Source organism: Drosophila serrata, unplaced genomic scaffold, assembly GCF_035046125.1.
Source record: "Drosophila serrata isolate PLE 108 unplaced genomic scaffold, ASM3504612v1 contig_240, whole genome shotgun sequence".
Lineage (NCBI taxonomy): Eukaryota > Metazoa > Arthropoda > Insecta > Diptera > Drosophilidae > Drosophila > Drosophila serrata.
In genome coordinates, this window is record NW_028257138.1 from 11,378,551 (window position 1) to 11,392,362 (window position 13,812).

Below are 13,812 nucleotides of genomic sequence, written 5' to 3' on the forward strand. Positions count from 1 at the left end.
GCTAAGTACTTGGGCCCACATGTAGGTTAAATGACTTAACTTTTAACTCCGAAATGCCTGCCACGACAACACCCTCCAGCGAGATGAAAACTTGCCACATTACGCATACGACACGTAAACACGACCAAAAAATATATCTACATAGCCGAGTTCGTTGCGCTAATTTTGTAGTCGAGCTTAAAAAAAATGACACAGCGCTGTGGTGAAGAGCCAAGTTATTTTAAACCAGGACAAGGCAGTGCTTTCTCCTTCTATTTGAGGCTAGTCTGGGCCTAGGATGAGGCAAACATGCCCTGCATAAGGAATAACAGAAAATAAAGTGTCATCTTCACCAGCGATTCCCAAGCAGATAAGCCTTAATCGTCTTGGGGCAAGAAGATGCTGCCTCCAAAAATAATATATATTTTTAGGTGTAAGCTTGATGAAATTTTTAAGGGATTTAATGTGATGAAAGCAGAAAAGCATGGGAAGAGAACAAATTAAACAGTTCTAGGCTTACAATTTCGTAAATATCTAGTTGAGGAAACCTCTCTTAGAAAGGCATACTATAATCTTTGTCTGAATTTCGAATGAATCCTTATTTTAGTTTCATAAATATCTCAAAGACATGTCTATTACTTTGCCTTTTCAAATGTCAGTTACTGAGCTTCTCACATGCCAGAGAATATTTTCTTACCTGCTGATACTCCATTCAGCTCGTTAACCAGCACAACGCGCACATTTTGCTGCCATTTAACTTTGGTAGGAAATCAAAGAAGTGCACTTTGTGCACTGGAAGAAAAAGAAAGCGAACACAGGATGTCGCAGCCGGAAGACAAACCGATTTCCTGGCGAGAAGCCTCAGAACGGAAGCTGAACTCGACAGCGGGGCTTTCGAGATGCTCCACGTAAATGGTGGCAAGCAATGCACTCGACAAGGTTAACCCCCTAATCGTTTATGTCCTCATACTCCTGTGGAAAATCCAAACTCACACACATATGTATGGCGGAAAATTGTTGAGGCGGTGTACCTTCTTTTGTGTTCGTGGGTAGACACGTGAACAACAGTTTTTCCTTATTCTGGTTGCTTTCTTATTTAAGACAGCGTGTGTGTCAGGCATACGCAAAAAGCCAACTCACGGACTCTGAACTCTGGCCAAACGGAGGAAGGACTCTGCCTCTGACCTGGCTTGGCAAACATTTTGCAGCTTCCTTTTCAGCAAGAGAATGCCTTTTCCTTGGGGCAGATGCTATCGGCATTTTTTTTTAATATTTAATCAAGTTGATGAACGATGGCAGATTATAATAATTAGAATGATTAGAAATACAAATTACTGTAATAATTCAAATATCTATATTATTAAACATTACAAAAAGAGTATACAAGTTTCTAATACATAAAATAATGTTGTTTACTTCACATATTTACTGTATTCTTTTTTTACACCCAGCTGACTTTGAGCATTAATCATTTTTTGGGTCTTACAAAGTTAACCATCGCATGCACATGGTCCAGCCTAAGTAACGAAGCTGTCGTTGCCAGATTCTATCCGGAAACATAATTAACAACAAGTTAGAGATTCAAGTAGATGATGATGATAAGTGTTATTATTTGTAGGTTAAAAGTGGCAGAAAACAACTAAAGTATATAAGATAAAAGCAAGTAAGAAAACTAACTATACCCTCCATAGAAAATCGGTCATAACTAAGTCAAAACTGAATTATTTTTCAATCGAAAAGCTGATATGTGCTAGTTTTTATGAGGTTAAAAAATCTGCAAACTTAATTTACAATTTAAAAATATTAAAATTTTTGTCACATTTTTTTTTATAATTTTAAAGATTTATATAAAATTTTCAAATTTTTGCAAAAAATAAATTTTAGCCGGACATAGCTAGATCTATTCCCCTTTTGATGCTGATCAAGAATATATATGATTTATAGGGTCGGAAATGACTTCTTCACATCGTTATAAGCTTCTAACTAAAATTGGAATACTCTATAAAATACCAAAATATGATTATTAAAGTCATTTTTTTTATATACTAAACATCTCCCTAAATCAATTTGTGGCCTCAAAGGTTGATCAACACAAAAATAATAAAAATGTTGACAAATTTATTTAATCAAATATATAATGAACGTCAATTCAAATTTAATAAAATCCCAACTCACCTTTATAAGTTTTTCAATAAGCCAGACAGCTTTTTGCAAATTTTCTTTATACTTTGACATTTTTTTTTCTAAATGCCATTATTCAAAATAAACAGACATTTTTCGTAAGCTTGCCTTTTCTTACGACGAACAAATGCAAATGACTTATTTATTATTGTTGTCTGTTGTTGGCGTTAGTGATTATTCAATGTTCTCACCAAAATTTGCACACATAAGCGGATTACTTCTTGACATTGGGGAATTTTTGGAAATTTTAAGACCGAATTTTAATATCTCTTTCTTGAATATTTTGATTGATTTTAATTAAGTTTAAAAAATATTTTAAAATATATGGGAATACAGTGTAAGGATCTGAAAAGCTTCAATAAAGTTATATTAAAATATCTTGAGTAATGGCTTTCTTGTTATTTTTGTACAGAGTACAAGTAGCAAGCCCATAAATCAGCTTACATTTTTCAATTTGCCCAAAAAGTTTGCAAAATGTCGCGACAAAATTTTCCAACGCAGCAGTTTTTATTGTGGAAACGCTTTTATATGTGTATGTAAATTTTCCCTTTGCTGTGTGGCTGTGTGTGTGCGTAATCGATATCTAAATCCGCTTAGCTTAATTTGCTTTTTTATTTGCTTATTGAGCATTGCCTATCAGAAGTCAAATTCGAACAAGGAGGTTTTATTTTACTCTTCATGATTGATTGAACTCCAAGGAGAACCATTCCTTCCCTTAGCTGAAAATCAACATCATTGAAAAGAAAATAAGAAAAACAACTGTTACGCTTTTTACAAGTACTTAATTTTTTAAGTACATTGAGAGTTTGCTTTTTTTCTTTGGGGCTGTTAAACATTGTGGAGGACAAAAACCCATCAACGGAGAAAAGAAAATCTCATGAAAAACAATATTCCCCCAATCAACAGAATTCATTAATATTTAATAGGCATTAAATGAGTGCGTGGGCTGTGCAAAAATAATATTTTTCACATAATTAAGTTAAGTGAGTGCCCGCCATACAAGAGAGATAATAGGAAATGGAATTTCGTTAGGAATGAGAAGGACATTATCCCAGAGAACTGGATTTAATATGAGCTTAAATAAATAAAAAAGAAAATTAGGTGGAGGCATTTTGAGGAGGGTATTTATTGTTATTTATTTTGAGTAAGTATAACATAAATATTATTTTGTGTAAGGTATTTTTGAATATGAATTGCTGTTATTTTAGATAAAATTAATATGTAATCAGTACAACTTTTCCATTCAGCTTTTTGACTTTGCCAGAGTTTCCCATATTCAGGCTATTTTCCTTTGGCTTCCAATTGTTCTTAGCCATAATTAACTATCTCCTAAATAAGCTGCTTAATTGTGTGTGTGTGTGAGCCATATAGGTTCTTGGGTTTTCCGTTCATTCAATCGATTTCCATTTCCCCGAAAGTTAACTATTTGGAATGCGCCCAAAAGCCGGCAATGTTTTCTATCACTCGCACACACACACACCACACGCTTGATGGCCCTAACTAAAGTTGTTTTGACAGGCAACAAATGGCAAAGGACAACAAACAAGAACAGGATCCAGTCCAAGCCATTGTCTCACAGGAGGAGGTGGTATCTCTTGGCTGCTCCTGGCTTTCCACCTTTGTTCCAGCTTTTGTTTTATCTCCGGGACTTAATTGGAAAGCATGAAGACGCAAACACAGCGCGACGTGTTGGCATTAGCACACGCACTTATATACAGGAATAACAAAACCACTACCGAAAATGTTTGTCCTTGGTCCGAGCCACAGCTGCCACACCGCCAGCACCACCATCCTTATATGTTCCCCCACAGAAATTTTCCTCGAAGGCCAGCAGCGTTTATACATAATTTGCGAATGTTGCTTCAAGTGGCTCGACAGCTATTTATAGTTAGTTGGTAGTACATAGAAGTCGGGGGGTCAGAGAAAATCTATTGCCGCATTTAATATTTTGCTTTATTTTGTTCAAGTTGCAACTCCTGGCTTCTGGCTGCCATATATGTATGTATGTATGCATAAATAATGATAGCAATAAAAACTTCTTTTGCGTGGCGAGCAACAGTTAGCTGACGGTAAAAACATAATCAAATTTCCATGGAACATTTAAGTAGAACTATAAAAATGGTTGCAATATGTTTTGGTTATCGCGATTAAGTCATAATATTCTTGGGAAATAAACCAAAGAATCTTTCATTTGTTTCAATGTATTGTATATTTCTTTATTCAGGAGAAATAGAAAAGTCTTAAACTGATTAACCACAAACAACACAAGAGTTAAATATAACATCTTAATCCTTTTACCAAAGCCTCATTTATCGATTTCAAGCTCTTGAAAAACCAGAAACCAAAGCTCAAGCCATTCTCCCTCAAAACTGTCCAATTAGACGAAACAAAATTTGCTCAACTAATTAGGCTCTTGAAAAGCAAACACTTTGGTAAATTCCCCTTCAATGGCAGAATCTGTAGCAAATTTCCAGTTGCATGATTGTATGCAAATAAATCGTTAGCCGCAATTGCCGGCAAATACGGGAAGAGAGCAGAGGACCTTAAGGATCAACAATGAAAAGACGGCAACAAAACCCAAACCCAAGCCAAAACCAAACCAATCCAAACCGAATTGAACCGAATACCGACACCTGGCCCCAATTACGAGACTAATTAATTGAAATCAAAGGCAGAGATACCATCAATCTGGCCAATTCACAGACTGGAATTCGATATCTTGTCCGCCTCTTTGGGGATTCGCCAGTCAAATCAATGTCCGGCCCAGACGCATTCGAAAGTTATGGCTTGCATAAAAGTCAGTGTCAATGATGAATGAAGCCCGCCTGGATTTGCATACCGATGCATACATTATGCTCGGCCAAAAGGGACCAAGTCTTCTAGGACACTGGGGACAAGTGGTAAAGTCACTACTTCTGCAGAGATTTCAAAGATGCGGAAAGAAAAATACGTATTCCATTTGAAAAAGCGACAGGATAAGCCAGCGAGCGAAAGGATAACAATGTCAGTGACACATGAGCCACGGAACGAGAGCAGAGAATAAAAAATAAGAAAAAATGGGGACGAGAAAGGAAAACTGGAATGCAAGCCAAGCTGGGAAAAAGTAAAATTCCTGCAAACTTGCAGGAATTTATTGCAAAACAAAGTGACTTCAAGATGAAAACAATAATGCCACTTAAAGGTAATGCTGGTTGTTAAAGCCGAATCAAATTTTATTGTATTAAAGAAAGTAGTAAGAGTTTAAAATTTAACTATATTATATTTATAGCTTCTTATATCAACTTCCTCTCTTTGCATTTTGTTACGGAAATTGGCAAGCCAAAGGTTTATGATTGATTTAATACCCATGAAAAAAAAAATAAGGAAATGGTAAAGAAAAATTGAGGAGAAAATTAGAAAATACATATGCCATAACTTGTTGGACAACTTTTCCTTACTGATTTGTCCTTGTCAAAAGGCATCCCCCGAACTTCCTCGAACGCTAAATAATAAAAGTGAGTTACAAAATGGTTGTTCTAATTCAGTAATTTCCAATTGTCTCACAATTTGCGTTCTCCTTGGCTTGGCAAATGATTTAATGAAATTAATTACAAGCACAACCCGCCTCTGTACCTCCTTTGGAATCTGTGGAGCAAATGAAATTAGTGCGCTCCAAGGAGCCAAAGGACGAGGCCAAGAAAAAAGATGAAGATGAAAAAGGAAAATTTTGCTGCAGAACAAGCGTTAACTTGAACAAATTGTTTGTAGTCTCCTTGGCCATATTCTTTTATATATGGATTTTTATGGCCTTTTATTGAGTTTTTATTGCCTTTGCTACATGTTTGGGCTCCTTTTTCTGAAAGGAAAATTCAATTTGGAAAATATTTGTGGTGACTGACTTTGATTTTATAAAGTTAATACCGCATACGGATTTATGTTTATATGGATGAGCGGAATATAATTGAATTGTAACAAGTTGTCTTTGGAGAGTTTCCTTCATAATTCAATTTAAACGGAAAGACAGTTTAGTTTAAAATCAATTTAATAAGTCTCTTAGTTTAGAAATTTAATTTTTACTTGGAATTTTATTCACTTTAAGCTTATAGCCAGGACATAACTATTAGCCTGATTTCTCCCCCTTCTTTGGCTGCTCCTTATGTTCCTTCTTCTTCTTATGTTTCCTTTTCTTTTTCTTACTTTTCTTATCCGACTGCTCTGACTGTTCCGACTTGTCGGGGTCTTCTATGCATGGCGGATTGCAAGGACTCTCTTTGACTTCCCTTTTAGTCACTCCCTTGTTGCACTCCTCGTAAACAGGCCGCGGCTCTTGATATCCGGTATCCGGTGAACATGGCGGGCAATCGCACAGGTTATCCCTTTCCGTGCAACAGCTGGGAGGCTTGGGTCCAATATAAAATGGATTAAAGCGGCATACCATCCTGAAGGACAACTAAAGAAATGTCCTAGCTGACAAACTACAAATTTTGATATTTCTAATAGATATTTTTCTTATTTTTTTAATCAAAAGTAAGCATTTTCATGACAGAAGAAACTAAGAGTGATGATTTTAGGAAGCTTTAAAGACTTCAAGTTTGCTTTGTTTTATATTTTAGTATTGCTTTAATTTGCTTTAATTTCAAGTCGTTACCTTATTAAAATTCTTTGTAAGAACAAAGGTTCTTTAAAGTTTGAAGAAGGATACTATTAATTAACAGAATTATTCTCTCACATTTAATCCCGCCTGAGGTAAGTTTTTACGTAGGTGTCACATTTAAATTAAAATTAAACCATTCTGAGGCCCAGCGATTTAGCCCGAGGCAGTTGTAATTATTTACGAGGCTAAAACACCAAAATTAGCATTAAATCGAGAGCGGTCCAGACTGAACAAACAAATTCAGTTTGCTGACAAATATTTACTGGCATGGGCCAGGCACAGAGAGAGCTTAAAGCTGATTATACGAGTTTGCTTAACAAATGCGAAAATTACACAACAAACAGACAGAGTTCGTTTAAAGAAAAACAGCAAAGAAAAACCGCAGGAAAATAAACATTTAATGGCGAGTGAGACGTCATAAAAAAGAAGAGAGACAGAGACCCGTCTCTAAAATGACGGGCGAGTAAAAATGTACCGAAATAAAGAGAAGGCAATAAAGCAAAACACATAAGCCGCAACGCCACCAAAAAAAGGACGCACTTTGTGGCACAAGGGGAAGAGATAAAGGACACGCTCACATGCTTTGAAAGTTTTCAATTTTTACGACTTCATTAGAAACGCTTGATGAGCAATAATGATAACACATTGCGGAAGCGGAAACGCGAAGGCTGCTCACAGATGTTGCTAGAAATTACTCAGATTTTACCACTAACACAACTATGCTGAAAGCGAGAAGAAAGAATTCAGAATAAGAAATAGCTGAAAAACTCTGTGAATAATACCGATATTTTGTATACACTTTAAGTTAATAATCAACTTATTTTTATTTTACTTAAACCCTTTTTTAATATTTCTATAAGTTATTAAGCATGAGGTTGTTTTAAACTTTAAAATATGGTTTACATAATTGTTCGTTTTAATTAATACAAAAATGTATATAAATAAAAACTTTTGTGTAAGCCTATTTAATATTTTATGCTCCATAAAAATTAAGTATAACATTCTTTACCCCCTTGACTCTCTAAGAAACAAATATCCTTTCCAAGGGTATGAGAAAATCACAAGAGCACGAAAGAAAAGAGAGAGAAAAGCCGCTCCTTTAAGGAGGTGAAGCAGCTGGAAAATTACTCCACTCACCCGCATTTATGAATGAGTGTCGCTCAAGTGGCCAAATGTGTGTGGGGTGAGTGCAAAATGTGTTGACTGTAATGAAAGTTTAAATTGTTTTTCCCACCGAATGCCTAAGCGAATGTGACAGGGCAGGGAAATGTCGACAGGGGGTAAAAGGACCTAAGGTCATGGCATTCCCTCCCCCTCCAGTATTTAGCGAATAAATTTCATTTTCATGCATATAATACTACGCTTTGGTATAATAAAGTTTATCATATCATTTTTGGGGTCTTCTTTTCTATATTTATATAGAGGTTTCAAGGTTGGTTTTGTGAATAGAATATACAAATAAGATATAACTTATGGTTATGGTTAAAGTAAAAATTCAGGACAATGATATGTGGGCAGGACATTTTATGGTGAGTTGGAGAAGGGTCTCTGATAATGGAGAAATAAGATTTTATAAATACAAAGTTGGGTCCTTTTTCTGGGTGTAAAGTCAGAGATTTATGGTTTTGTATATGGACTATTATTGACTTAATTTGAGGCCTTGCAGGAAATATATTTATGTTATGTACACCTAATTTTTAGAACCATTTTGTTACCTTCTTCCATTGGGAAAATAAAAATCTATTGGCAAATGTTGCTTATTTCCATCGTAACCATAATTAGAGAGTTTGGAGTAAAGCCCTCATTACAACTATTTCCCTTTGACCTTTCTCTCTCCCCCAAAACCCGTTCACTTAATTATAGGTTGATTCAATTTAAAATCCATACGAGACCCACAAGTTGAGCACGTTTAATCACATAATTACTGCCCAACGCCCCGCGGGAGAAAATCGCTCGTTCGATGTGCAATCTTCTCACTTGGCAGCATATAGTAAATATGAGTTGAAATGGATTCGTATGCGGAGCATTGGGATACATGTGTAATTACGCTTGCCCATGGACAAACAAATTCCCACATCGGACACACACACACACACGCATACACACACTCTCTCTCCCACGAAGGACATACATCAGGCTCGTCCAGGTCACGTTGGCTCATTTTCGCTTAATGTTTTATGCACAACTAAATACAAATGCGCTTTAATGAGCAAAACTCGAACCGGCCATGCGGTTAATTTATTATGCACAACTCGGCTTCGCAGGCTCATACGTACATACATATATCCATAGAGGGGGGCCGGGCAAGGATAGCAAGGATAACAAATAATATGGCATTGTCGTGACATTAAATTGCCAATGCTGGGCTTAGGGATATCGGCGGAGGGGACTGCAGAATGCAGATAAACCGCAGCAAGTCAACTTGAATGCATGTAACAATTACTCTCGTCCGCTCCTGCTCGCACACACACACACTCACACACACACACACACGCCGCAGGACCATAAAATGCAGGCAACAAAATGGTGTAGAAAAAACTGTGATATTCGCAATGGCAACAACATGGTGTGGCATACTTTTCGGGACCAGGCGGCAAAGAGGACTTGGCCACAGAACAAGGTCAAGCCGGAACTTAATACGAGAAGGATACTCGAGTGCGATTTTAGGGTGCAATATGTAGTTCAACCGGTCATCATGATGGTAAAACTATGCCGAAATTCTATAGCTTATAATTTAAAACAATTTCCATTGTTCACACTTGAAATGAGCTAAAAAAAAGAAATGCTTATTTCCTGGGAGAAAGTGGTATATATAAAGCAAAGAACTTATGAGGGGTTTTATTATTTTGAAACAATAAACTTTTATTTTGATGATGTGAACCCTTAAAAGTCTCAAACTTACATTTGATATGAAATGTGTGTTAATATATATTGCTTAAAAAAAAACATAATAATCGAATAAATTTAAAATATCAGATTCTAAATTACTATTAGAAAAGTAGAGCTTGCAGAAAATACGTACCTAATTAAATTCAATTACTCAACTTTTGTTTAAAGGAATGAAGCGATGTAATAAAAATTACACAGTAAATTTCAGCTTAAACGTTTTTAAAACACTATTTTCAACTCACTTCCAACAGGAAAGTTCTGCAGAAAATTTAATATACAAATTACTTACAGAAAATGCCAAAAGTTCCTTAAATATTAAAAAGATCTCTAGACCTTTTAAATTAACAGGAAATTATGTATACAAAATACTTGCAGAAAATTCAAATAGTTCCTTAAATATTAGAATAATCTCTATACCTTTTAATAAATTTAAAAGCTACATTAATTTTGCCGCTCAGATAAATGTATTCAAATAAAATATACAATAAATTACTACCCATTTTGAATGCTCGCGTTGCACCTGTCTAATCTGTAACAACATTTCCCAATTAGTTACCACCATTACATATTATATTCTATCTAACTACATAACTGCAACTCTAATAAAATACTGAATTTCAAAATTGCCCAGTGAAGCGTCCACGCTGCACGGGGCCAAGCCCCAGGGATTTGCCTTTCCACTGATCCCACACTCTAGTGCCCTGCCTGTCGGGACATTTATCATGTGGGACATGCCTGGCCATTTGATTAACACCTTTTTTTTGGGGGGGGGGGGAGAAAGGCATTGGTCAGAGCAAAATAAAATTGCGCAGAATAATTTAAAACTAAAGCCAGAGTCTGACCAAAAACCTGAGTTGCTGCACAATTTTGCTCCTGTTTCGCCCCGTTTTGTTGTTCGGTGGCATTTCGCATGCCTCGTTGGATGCGGTCCAAAAAGGAAAACCTACCAAATGTATGCGAAAATATACACATAAAGAATATATACATATGTGAGCGAATTTATAAATGTGCACTATGTGCTGCTATTCTATGCGACTTTTGCGTGTAAGCGCTGACTAAGCCAACTCATGCGAGCTGGTTCTCTGGGCCAGGATACAAGTGGGCGGCATTACGGGGGGGCGAAAGGGGTTTGAGGCGCATTGCAAGTTGCAACCATCTGCAGCTTGCAACAACTTGTGTGGAAAACGTGTTAAATCTAAAAGGATTTTAAAAGGCCATGGAAACCGAAATGTGATGACGATCAACGTTATCTACCAAACACGGCGGTGTTTTGTGTCAAAAGGGAAAGGTATGAAAAGTGTCAACGAGGAAAACTTTGATGTTTCTATAAGCGAGTTTATTTTGTTTTGTTTTATTAATTTAAAAATATACATGCAGCTTAATGTCGCCGGTATTTATATCCTATTTTTGGAAAGGAATTTAATTTATAAAATAGCAATGATAAAGTCATACGTATTATGATTTGCAAATCAAATACTTACCTATGAGTAACTCCAAGAGTACACATACATCGGCTTTAAAAAGTTAACTACCTTTCTGATTTTTCAATAAAATTCCTCAAACTTCAGCATAAAGCTAATACATACTTTAAATTAATCAAGAAATCGGATACTGTCACGGTAACCTTAGATTTTCCCCCTCGACTCGTGTAGTCACCTCATTAATGACAAAACCAAAATCCAGCAGTGGAGCATCGATAAGAGCAAGCGTGGAAAGTCTTCAAACTGCCAAGAGCCACGTGGAACTTAATCCCTTATCTTAGCTTGGCCAACAAAGTGGAAACAAAAGCCGCCATGACAACAGGCCAAATCCTTTCAACTATTCGATGAAAGGGAAAACCACACCGCTTAAGCAAAACACATACCAAGGGAACCATTGAATTGAATTAGGGATGTCAAAGGTTACAAAATGTTAACTATTCTATGTAATATACGATACTTAAGTAATTTTAAATTGGTTAAGTTTCTAATATTAATTTTATGAAATTTATTTTTATAATATTTGTTTAAGTTACTTCTGCTAAATAAATGAATTTGTGGAGGTTGTCTATATTAAAAGCAAAGTAATATTTTTATTTTTAATACCTCAGCCATTTTTCTGGGTATTTAGATTTACCATTTGAATTCGATTAAAATGTGTTAAAAGTATTTATATTAATATTATATTAAAAAAAACTCTGTAAAACAAAAAACAATGCTTCAATTTCTATGTTTAAAACTAGTTTTGATTTTATTAGTAGGCTCTGATTGATCTGTTTCTGTCCACGTTCATTATTTCAATTTGGAATCTTTTAATTTTTAATTCAATTTCCGGATAAAAGAAGAAACTAATGTAAGATTTGAACTATGGATAGCTTGAATGACTTGGATGACTGGGATGACCTGGATGACTTTGTACTGAATTACTTGCGAATACATTGCAGGAAATCGAAGGCCCGCAGAAAGGCGAAGAGATTACGTTTAGCGGTGGTGTCCAGGATACCGCCCTCCGCCGAGCAGATCAGGCTGCGTGAAGTTGAGCAGTTTCGGCGCAGGCGTAAAGCGGTTTGTTTTTACAATCAATATATATAGATTTCTAAATATTTTATTAGTACTGAGCTAATCCAAACTCTTGCCTGCGTTTCAGATGGCCAAACAATTCGATATGAATTTGCAAGCTGATATGATGTATGAATTTGAGGAGACTATGAAGGACGACTATCGGCGAAGGGAGAAACAAGCACCTGATTCTCCAATGGCATCTTCAGCCACAACACCTCAAAATTCACCAACTTGGACGTCCAGTCAAGGGGAGATGGATCAAGATGATAGCAATGAATATGAGACTATTTAAATCATACTTACAAATAAAGCCAATAACTTTTATTAACCTTTTTAATCTATTTAATTACAGAGGCCTAACATCAAAGAGGGCACATAACGAATTTATAATGAAACCAGAACTTATTTGATTAATAAAAACTTTAAAAAGTTCCAATCTTTTTTATATATCTAATATTCCTATTTTTTGGTACAATGTACATCTCTAACATGAACTTTAATGGCAAAACACTTTATGGCTCATTATTTTCAATGCAAGTTGCTGGCGTTCACAATTTCGCTCATTTGCAGCTCGTGTAACTTTTCATTAAACAAAAACTGAATTCAGAATGAATATTTAAACTTGTGCATAATGCACACGGACAGCCATTAACGCTAATGACGTCATGAAATTCAATGCACACCACTGGAAAGCGGTCTTGCCACCCACCTTTTTTCAAGGTGTGGGTTGTGGGAGGTTTGGGGGTAAAAATGAGCCAGAAAGACGAGCTCTATGTGGCCACAAAATTGAGCACAAAACATTACGTTGGCCCCATCTTTGCCCTTAAATGGAACTCATTTGAGGCAGTCCCTATAGCTTCATTAAGGTATTGAAAAGTCTAAAAATATAGAATAGTTTTCACAATAGTCACAACCTTATACAAATTTATATTTTATAGATTGGAATTTATTTTGACTAGAACTCTAAGAAGTTAATTGACTTTAGTAAAAGAAAATCATTATAAAAATCTTAAACTAAATGTTACCATTAATATTGAAGACCTACAGTTTGATTTTTCATCTTTAATTGATCTATCAATCTAAAATTCCATTCTTTAAGTCTTAAAATATCACACTTCTAATCAAATTTGGATTAAAAATTCTTTTAAATCTATTAATTAATCCCACAATATTGTGGTTTCCCCAAAAACATTTAACTTTCTAGGCTCAAGTAACATTTAACCCATTCATGGTTGACTGACATTATCTGATTGCCAGTTTTTGACCAACGCAGCATATGAATTTAACGACGCCGACCACATGTTCTCAATGGCCAACTCTCAGTTGAAACATTCTCAAAGGTTAAGAGCCAAGAAAAATAAATATAAAAAAAGGGGAAAAGGCGGAACAACTTTTGTAACAGGAATTGGTAAAGGGATTCCATTTTGTTGCGCCATTATTGGGCCACAACTAAAGCCAGTTCCGGTGCGGGGAAAATGTTTTTTCCCGTTTTCTGGTTCACGTACACTTCTTTGAGATATATAAAAAAGGAAAAGGGGGAAAAACCGTGCTGACAGTGCCAGAAAGAATCAGAGAGAGAGAGAGAGAGAG

General features: G+C 35.7%; 2 protein-coding genes across 2 annotated transcripts; one reads left to right on the forward strand and one right to left on the reverse strand.

Moving 5' to 3' along the window:
• Positions 1-6,163: 6,163 nt before the first annotated feature.
• On the reverse strand, positions 6,164-6,702 carry LOC110183801 (uncharacterized). The gene has a single exon (XM_020952154.2). It carries the CDS (start codon positions 6,575-6,577, stop codon positions 6,260-6,262), a length of 318 nt encoding a protein of 105 aa, XP_020807813.2. The 5' UTR covers positions 6,578-6,702; the 3' UTR covers positions 6,164-6,259.
• A 5,248-nt stretch (positions 6,703-11,950) lies between these two features.
• LOC110183762 (uncharacterized) lies at positions 11,951-12,550 on the forward strand. The gene is made up of 2 exons (XM_020952119.2): positions 11,951-12,225; positions 12,308-12,550. The coding sequence occupies exons 1-2, from the start codon at positions 12,028-12,030 to the stop codon at positions 12,512-12,514; spliced, it is 405 nt and encodes a 134-aa protein (XP_020807778.2). The 5' UTR covers positions 11,951-12,027; the 3' UTR covers positions 12,515-12,550.
• The last annotated feature ends 1,262 nt before the right edge of the window (positions 12,551-13,812 follow it).

Coding starts and splice junctions, on each gene's coding strand:
- LOC110183801 (XM_020952154.2), bottom strand. CDS start 6,577: ATGGTATGCCGCTTTAATCCATTTTATATTGGACCCAAGCCTCCCAGC.
- LOC110183762 (XM_020952119.2), top strand. CDS start 12,028: ATGGATAGCTTGAATGACTTGGATGACTGGGATGACCTGGATGACTTT. Junction 12,226..12,307: donor TTCGGCGCAGGCGTAAAGCG/GTTTGTTTTTAC, acceptor CCTGCGTTTCAG/ATGGCCAAACAATTCGATAT.